Here is a 9,424-nt window from a genome sequence, read left to right on the forward strand (position 1 = left end):
TTTTTCCACACAATCTTCATCAGTAAATCTGAGCATGCTCATTTCCTTTCTTGCCCAGAGTTGGATGAAATGATCAAGTGCTGACTTCCTGGAGTCTCTGCAGGTTGCCTAGCAACCTTATAGTGAGACAGGCCTCTGGGAAATCAGTGCACCCAGACAGGAAAACTGGCACATAACAGTTTTAACATGGGCTGAACAATTTGTTGAAATATCACAGAAATCTCAATATGGCCAAGAGCATTTTTTGAAAATGCGTCTCAACATGTCATTATTATTGTAGTGCTACAGAGATGTCCCCGCCTACAAATCATTATCCTCAGACTTAAGAGAACTGTTTGGTATGGATCCTCCTCCATCCTAAAAGATCATCATCATTTTTACATATTTTTCAGTGAAAAAGAAATGCAAAAATGACCAGTCCATACAAATCATGGTTTTCACTGCAACTTTAATATCTGTTAAAATAATTGTAGTATGATTTTTTTTTATATTGTTGAGTTCCATTTTTTCTACTTCAGTCTTTGTATAGATTTAACAAACAAGATATAACATACAGGCTGACTGTTTTCCCCTCTTTTCACTCTTTATGCTAAGCTGTCAATTCTGTGCAACCTTGCAATTTTGTCCAGTCTGCAGATCTAACCAATCACAGCAGTCCCGTGCACAAATGTCATATACCTCAATGAACCGACTCAATGTTTTGTTTTATTATTCTCTACTGTTCTAGATTTATATTTTTGTTATTTTGTCACAGGTTGAAAAGAACACATTTGTTATGATTACTGACATCAGTCAATGCTCTGTGCACTTTTATTTTATAATTTTGTGCTGTTTTTGAGTATGCGCTTCAAAAAGATTCTGCCTCTTTGTGGAATACCCCTCTGAACTTCTTCATTTATAAATAAAGCAGATTTTTTGGAATTTTTTTTTATTCTGATTTGGTAAGGTTAGTTAGAACACTCAGGACTGAGTGCGGTTTTGTTCTCCCTGGAACAAGTTGCCTTCCATTTTTAATTAATAATACAAAACAAATCACAACTCTCTTTTGCAGTTTCACGGCAAAAAATGCACTAATCCCAAAAACAGGCTGTGAAATCCTGAAGGGACTAAACTATTAGTTTAAGAGTTAAGCTTCAAAGTTCCAACATTTTGAACGCATCACTTTATCTTCATGAAGCAAAACTATAAAATGGACCCTTGAGGTGAGACTGTTTTGTCAGCTGCTGTGAAAAATGCTTGTGTTACATTTCAGAACAATAATGACAACAAATGTGGAAGAATAAGCCCTGTTGATACAGTGGTGTCTTTCCATTAACTCCATCTGACCAATCAGGAGCAAAGAGAGAATTCTCTTTACAAATGATGAGCTGATCTGTTTGCTTGGAAGCTGGTAAACACACTGCTAGCTTACCAATACTCGAACCTGACAGAGCTCTCAGTGTCTTCACTCGTCAGCACTATGATTCACTCACTTCTTTTTCCTTTAAGATCAGTGACTAAATTTAGTAGAATCCTGTGGCCTAACTTTGACCCTAGTCAATTTGTCGGTTTTAATCTGCCTCGGGTTCCACGGCTGATGTGTTTAAAGGGTAAACTGAAGTGAAAACACAACCTAGCAGTTCACAGATCTGAATGTAAGCTCACAACAAAATTAGGCCATGCTGAAAATAGTAACCGAGGTTAAAGAATAAATAAGAACAAACTGAAAATAGAGGAGCTGCCATGTCGATCCTCATTCAAGGCTTCTTTTCTTCTTCCTCTGCTTCTATTTCTATGTTCTCCAGCAGAGTGTGCTTCTCCTCCTCCGGCATTAGAGTGACAGGGTTTAGGTGAAAAATGTGCCTGTAAAAAAAGAGGGTAAGAAAAGGTCAGCTGGAGATGTCAGCTGGTCAATGATCACATGGTTAAGTTCTGGAAAACCCTGTGAAAACAAACTGACTTGTGTTCACACGTCGGGAAGAAGATGTCCAAGATCTTGACGATGACCGCTGATCCGACCACGCCAATCACCACCACCCACATGACCAGGAAGAAAAGGGGCAGTGACTCGGAGCTGAAGCGCCTCAGACGCTCCCTCACTTCCTCCACCCACTGACACATGGCCTGAGGACAGGATGGACACAGAGACATGAGCACCTGTCAGTAACCAATTAAAACAATGGATGATTAATACATAAATACACATGACTGTTTTAACAACTGTGTCCTTTTCCTGTCTGAAAACTGCAGCTCTGTTTTTTGTTTTTGCTTTGATTTTAGGAAGCCTTTTGGCTAATTCTTTTTTTTTTTCCATGTGTCTTTATTTGCACTACCCCTTCTCTAAATAAAATAAATATAAGTAAACAACATTTAACTAAGTTAACTTTAACTAAACGAAGTGTTTCTGAGCTATGTTGGAAGACGTGCACATGTGAAGCTAAGAATTGTGCATTTATTTGCACTATCCCGTCTCTAAACAAAATAAACAAAATGTAACTAAGGTTAACTAACCTTAACTAAACTAAGGTTAACAAAATGTAACTAACCTTAAATAAACCAAACTAGATTTAATTTGACTAAACTACACTAAATGTAACTAAACTAAACTAAAAAAAAATAAACTAAACTAAATTTAACTAAACTAAAAGAGCAAAGCAAAACTACATTTAACTAACTAAATTTAACTACACTAAACTAAAGTGTTCTGACTCATGTTAGAAGATGTGGACATGTGAAGGCAAAAAAGAAACCAGAATGACTGAAAGCTTTTATTAATTGATAAAATTGCTATTGAAAATTTAACCAATTAAAAATATATTCATGGATATTTAATAAATAGTGTAGAAACATCAGTAACTGCATCTCATCTGACATTGTTTAGTCTGGCCAAGCTGTTGGTTAAAACAAGGAAACTTAAAATGGCAAAACAAAACAGAAAATAAGAGAAAAACGGAAATGTGTTCTGTAACTATTCCTTAAAATATTAATCATTAAACTAATGATTAATCAGTTGTTGTGCTATCATGCACTAAGTTTGCAACCTCAGTTTGTAAAGGTGACTATGAGCACTGAGCAGAACAGAGAAGGAGCTGGGAGGAATTTAGACTGAAGGTTTGGAGAAACAGAAAGCTCTTTAATTAATACTGATATTGATAATGTATTAAACACCAACTGTTAAAAACAAATTAATACCCGGAGTAGATTTGACATGAACACCAGTACTTTTACTTGTAATTGATTAATTATGCACCCTTTGGCAGCCCCAGTTTTAGGAAGCTGAAATTTGGCAGGAAGGTCAAGTGTGTGTGTGTGTGTGTGTGTCTGTGTGAAGGTGTGTGTTTGTTTTCATGCAAATTCAGAAAAGTGGGGCGTTGCAATCAGAGCAGCCTGTAACAAAAAGGTGGATATCTTATAAATGGATTCACAGACTTGTGCAAGATGTAGTGCAAAGGGTGGTCATTAGCCAAAGGACCACTGACTAACTGCCAATTAGCAAAAGGGGTTGTGGCAGTAAGAGTGGCCTATATCAAAAAGACACCTAAAGGAGAAATATGTAATATATTTACTGCAATAAATCATTACCATGACCATGATAAATCATCTAAGATTAAATAAATGTGAAATGAAATACTCACTTCACTACAGTTGCACCGTCCTGCTTTGAAATTACTGACTGGTTTTGTTTGCCTGTTTCACCTTAATTAGAATTCAAATTCATGCCGAATGTTCGCCAAATGAGTAAATATCTGTTTATGAGTTGTATGAAATCATTAATAATCTTGTAGAAGACAGAGATGTTTATGACTGATAAACTGAACAATATTTTAATGGAGTTTGGCAGTGACTTTGAGACAGGCAGCCACTTAACTCCATACTGTGTTATTTCAGAGCACTGGACGTTTGTTTTCAGGATAATGGGTTGAACTTTGAACAGGGCTGACAGTTATAAACAGCAGATCAACTGCTTGATGGAAATGCAGCTTAATGGGTAATGCAGTAAGCTATGACAAATTCAGACAGTGTACCTATAATTTAGATTACAGCCTTACATCTTTCAATGAAGCACAGGAGTATCAGTGCGAGAACATAAATATACAAATAAAGTGACTTCTCTTTCCCAGCTTGCTTCAGGAAACCCTGCCCAGCCTGATTTCTTGGGAATCTGGAAACTGTCATCTTCGTCCTTCTACATAACAAACCAATATCACTGACGGCTTTACTGCTGACACTTGGACACCTCCTCCGAGGCAGCACACACTGTACAACATCGATAAGATTCAGCATCACACTTGGCTTACAGAGTATGATGATATGAATTCTTTGGGCGGAGTCTCCATCTGAATCTGATCCGGCTGGCCCGGTTCTCTGTCATCGAATTCATCATCGTATCGCACGTCATAGAGGAGGTCATCCATACGCAGGGGAGTCTCTGGGAGTTTTCCCGGGGCTGCGATCTCCTCCTGGGTTGTCTCTGTGTGCTTCAGCGGGTACTGGCTGGTGGTCTGGGACATCAGCTGCTCTTCATCTGATTTAAAAAGTGTGAAAAAAATAAGAATACACTGTAAATTGCACTGTTAAAACGTATCTGCATAGTGAAAAAGCAGCATGTTTTCAGACCTTTTCTAGAATTTGGTGGATCTGTGACAACAACATCGTTCTCCCTGGGAACCCTGAAGATCTCGCTGTGTCCAATGGGGTAGATGTTGGTAAACTGAGCCAGTTTCTGGAAATCTGGGCTCATCAGAATTTTCACCTCACACATGTCAGGCTGCTGGACCTAAATAAAACAAACCCATATGGTGTGAAATTATATACAAACACTACTACCCCAAATCCTATTTTACACTGTATTTGATCAGTGCTGAGGTAATACTACTCACCAAATTAAGATTTGACAGTAAGACCTGTAAGAAGAAGAGACGTTTACCTCTTTGCCCTCCATCTCGATCACTTCACTGAACACCTGCAGAGCCACCACCTCCTCTGAGTCGCTGTACAGCCGGTTCTGGCTCACCATCACCCGGGTGACGGTGGACACCAAGTCCCCAGATTCAAAGTCACTGCTTCCATTAACGCTGTCTACTGCAAAATACAATTCGGTGTGTTTAGAGGCTTTTGACATTTATCCAACAGCTCACCCCGAAATCAAAAACAGAGATTTTTAGGATTGTTCACCTTTCACCCTAGGCACAATCATCATGTCTCCTATACAACTGAACAAGTCAAGTCAAGGCTTTTATCAAATCTCAACTGCAGGACTACAACACTGCACATCCAGACAAACTTGATGACTGTTTGAACAGGCAGGCAGACTCAGAGAAGCTCATATTGTATATCTATGATGAGCTGGGCACAAGACAAATGCAACAAAAGTATACAGTAGATTCATGCCTGTCAATGAATGCCAGGCATTGTCTTATACAGTTTAAGGTGCTGCATAGATGGTAATATTCAAAATCTAAACACAATAAAATATTCCCTAACATCTCTCCTCTGTGTGATAAATGTCAGTTCCAAGAAACCATGTTAATCCATAATTTTGTACCTTTGTCCTCTACTAAAGATAGAAAGTCTCTGGACTTAAATATTCAGCATCTTTTCCTCTATACTAAAAATCCCTCTGAAACCAGATCTGAAAATGATTGTATTGGGAATATCGGAAGCTTTTACATAACTATCTTTCAACAACACTTTATCTCCTATGGACTAACAGCGGCTAAAAAACTTAAAAATTCTTAAATACTGGAAGAAAGCCAAAGCCAACTGATACACTCCACTTAGAGCAAATTAGGTTTGTCTTAAATGATAAACTAAAGCAATTTTAAAAATATGGTCACCATTTATCTCTTTTCTCAAACAACACACAAAATGAATACAAACTCAATAATTACAAGTAGTACTGGATAGGTGGGCAAGCAGATGGGTTAGATGGACTTTCCCCTCTTTTTTCTTTTCATTTTTTTCTTATTTTTTCTATCATTAATTTCTCTCTTTCTTTCATGTTAAGTCATGTCTGTGAAATATTGTAAATCCTGAAGCAGTTTCTCATTCTGTAAGAATGGCAAGCCCTTTGCACAAATACTTCCAATGAAAAACATGAAACCATTGGCCTGTAGCATTGTCTGTCCATGTCAATAGTTTTGGTGTGAGTTTCAGAGCTGTGGAGATATCACCTGTAGAGATATCTGCCTTGTCTCCAATATAGTGGAAAGAGATGACACTCAGCTTGAGGTGCTCAAAGCACCAAAAATACATTTAACATTTTTCTCTTTCCAGAAATCATGACCTGGGGGCTCATTTATAAAACTGTAGTTAGGATTCATCTTAAAAGATGACATACAGATGAAACACAGAAAGTGCTTATGCACAAAAATATTCAGATTTATAAAACAAGGCATAGACACGTCCTACGCCAGTTTTCCTTTATAAATCACAATCAACGGAAAATGTGGCGCACCTTTTGCCGATGTCATGTAGCGCCCATAATTGCCTAGAAATGGTCAATGAAACGCCCCAAATTAATATTCATTAACACTGACTGCAGAAGGACGATCGTGGCAAACACTGCAGGAAAGGCTAAAAAAGGACTCACGCAGAATGAAAACATTAGTGTTATGGAGGTTGAGACAAGGAAAATATGCTATATGGTGGACACACTGTGGACATTACAGACACCAGCATGTGGCGGACGCTAAGAATACTGCTGCCTCACACATACAACACTCACAGAGAACAATTAAAAAATAAGTAGTCTGACAGAAAAGTATAAACCAGAAAGCGCAGAGCCAGAGGCTGTGTCAGTGTATTTGTACCACGGATAGTGGAAAGACACCTCGTTCTTTTGATGAGAAACTTGGGAATCCTACCAGAGCGGAGGAGTGTTGAAGACAGAGAGGGGGAACAGAGTGAGCCAGATGCACGGGATGAGTCGGTAGCCGGCGTAATGGATAATGTGTATTCTGTTGTTTGAGTTGAGAATAAACCGAATGCACCAACACATTTATGTACAAAAATAATCAGGGCTTTTTTTCACATAAACAGTTTCTTCTTTCAGTTTTATTTGCTGTGTTGCAGCAGGTCAAAGGTGCTGCAGCTGTGCGCCCTGCACCTCCACTGCACCTTGGCTGTGCGTCTTTACTCTCCAGCAGTGGCCATGTCCTTATAGAAACAATCAACTCCACGCATTTAAACACAGAGATAAAGCAAACTGAAAGCCATTAAAAACACTATATATCTGCTCAACTGGATCACTGAAAATGACATCGGTACAAAATGAATGCTGGTTTCCCGTGCCTGAAAAACTTTGCGGGAGATCTACGGACAATCCAAAGTATGTATGGAAATGCGTACCCTTTTCCACATAGTATTTTTCTATAAATCCCAACGTTGGTGGTGAAAAACGCATACGTACATTTCAGCCCTGTTTCCACAATCTTTTTGTGCGCAGCAACCTTTATAAATCAGCACCCTGGTCACTCAAGATCCACACACCTCATTGTGACCTAAATCCTACTGCAGAAAGAAAATAGCTCCAACATGAAACTCACAACAAGGTCTGTGGATCTTGAGTAACCAGGTCATTATTTTATGGGAAAGAAGTTTTCAGATGTAGTTTTTATGCACTGCAATCCTGGTGCCATTTAGTCCCATTGGAGAGTCGTCTCTCCTGCTGATACCTCCAAAACTCTGAAACTCACACCCAAAAAATCTAGACAGATTAACAGCACTACAGGTGAGAGGAATAATATGTATTTTTGATTTGGGGGTGAACTGTCCCTTTAAATTTCAGGAATGTGACTTCAGACTGACCCTGTCCACAGCAGTACATTGCTTAGCTTCCTACACCAGTACTGTAGGTCAGTCATTACCAGACACTCGGTTGGGACCCACAACTGGGTCACCCGAGAAAAAAGTAGAAGACTATGGAAGAAATTCTGCAATTTAAGATTTTTATCGGCACTACATTTCTCATAAAGCATTTAAAGTTTGCATATTGTTTTACAAAAATCAGAAAGGACAAAAAATGAGAGACTGTTAATTTCACCTAAATGCACTAATTTTGTCCTGTTTAGGCTAAAATGTCCATATTATTTTCCAGATGAGAGGAAACATAGGTGATGAGATGACCTGTTAACTCAGCCTAAATGGATTTTTTTCTCATTTAGAAAATATTTTCTGTGCATATGTTTTTAATAACACACATCAATAAACTATAAGGTGATGCAAAAATGTTTAAATGGTCAAAAATGTTCATTTATGCACATTTATGTGGGTAAATCTCCTGAGGTTTATTGATAAGGTCTATTGTGAATTGGGTCATGATGGTTTGTCATTTTAAAAAAATGGGTCAGCAGAAAAAAGTTTGCAAAAAACTGCTGCACCTCATACAACCACACTTCAAAAAACTAATGATCCCTTAGGAAAGTGTTTATTAGGGCCACTGTATTGTATTGTCATACTTGGTTCATCTATTGAGTAACACCATCTTGACATAAAATAGTAGTGTAAACACAGGTAAAAGTAAAAGTAACTCAGCAGATTACATCTTGTGATGCATACTTAAGTACAAGTAAAAGTAAAGACTTGAAAATCTACTCAGAAAAATAGAAGTAAACACCCCTTCCACCCCTAGCTACTTCCCCTAGTTACTTCCACCCCTGGCTGTGAGACAAGTCTATTTGACATATCACTCCCAAATATTGGCATGATATGAAGGAACCCACCTATTTTTAAACTTAATAACATGAATAACTGTTTTTTAGCAGGTGTACAATATTCTTGAGGTATGATTTGTAATTCCCTCTGGTTTCTGTTATGACAGTTGAGTAATTAATCATAGCTGGTGAACAACCAAATAACTTACAGAAAAGAGCTTGACAGTTGAACCTGGTGACCCCTGACAGTTCTACTGGGATGTCATTGACCAGAACCTGCTCTTCTCCCACCGATATGTTCAAATTGATCTGAAAGAAGAAATAAAGGCGTTAAAGCTCAGCTGATTTGTCGTGTTTTTAATAATAATATAAACAGACACCTCTGTATCCTTGCTAAGGAGGTTGGTTTATGATGTATACCTGCAGGTTGTTGGAATCCTGCAACTGTGTGTCAGCCAGTGTCCCTGCTGTCACGTTAATCAGGATGTTTTCCTGTAGAGATTAATAGTTCAATAATAATAACAGAAAACACAAATAGAGGTGACCAGTCATTTCTGACGCTGGACGTCAGTAAGCTAACGCTATGCTAACATCATTATGCTGCTAAAATTCGTCTCTCTGGCCCTTACCGTGTTCAGCTGCCTCGGCGGAGACTCTGTGCACGTCACTGATGCAAAAAGAAGAAATACAACACTAACGGCTAACCCTGTCGTTTCCATTTTCACTTGGTTTCTCTCACCAGCAGCTAAAACAAAAACATTGAGCAAGACATACGTATTGCGCATGTGCGA

The 9,424-nt window shown here is 38.4% G+C and overlaps 1 protein-coding gene across 2 annotated transcripts; it reads right to left on the minus strand.

The window, feature by feature from the left end:
- Nucleotides 1–1,520: 1,520 nt before the first annotated feature.
- Nucleotides 1,521–9,420, minus strand: ginm1 (glycoprotein integral membrane 1). Of its 2 annotated transcripts, none has more exons than XM_084736761.1 (8): nucleotides 9,263–9,420; nucleotides 9,054–9,125; nucleotides 8,843–8,942; nucleotides 4,907–5,058; nucleotides 4,597–4,756; nucleotides 4,278–4,504; nucleotides 1,940–2,103; nucleotides 1,521–1,842 (listed from the first exon to the last, which is right to left on the minus strand). In XM_084736761.1, the coding sequence occupies exons 1-8, from the start codon at nucleotides 9,416–9,418 to the stop codon at nucleotides 1,737–1,739; spliced, it is 1,137 nt and encodes a 378-aa protein (XP_084592887.1). In that variant the 5' UTR covers nucleotides 9,419–9,420; the 3' UTR covers nucleotides 1,521–1,736. The 2 variants fall into 2 exon arrangements, with proteins under 2 accessions (XP_084592887.1, XP_084592885.1); XM_084736759.1 differs by having other exon boundaries at nucleotides 4,907–5,061.
- Between the last annotated feature and the right edge of the window lie 4 nt (nucleotides 9,421–9,424).

The sequence above is a fragment of the Lutjanus erythropterus genome, chromosome 15 (assembly GCF_056507025.1).
Source record: "Lutjanus erythropterus isolate fLutEry1 chromosome 15, fLutEry1.hap2, whole genome shotgun sequence".
Taxonomy (NCBI): Eukaryota; Metazoa; Chordata; class Actinopteri; order Lutjaniformes; family Lutjanidae; genus Lutjanus; species Lutjanus erythropterus.

Coding starts and splice junctions, on each gene's coding strand:
- ginm1 (XM_084736759.1), bottom strand. CDS start 9,418: ATGCGCAATACGTATGTCTTGCTCAATGTTTTTGTTTTAGCTGCTGGT. Junction 8,943..9,053: donor AGGATTCCAACAACCTGCAG/GTATACATCATA, acceptor TTCTTCTTTCAG/ATCAATTTGAACATATCGGT. Junction 1,843..1,939: donor TTCCCGACGTGTGAACACAA/GTCAGTTTGTTT, acceptor CTTTTTTTACAG/GCACATTTTTCACCTAAACC.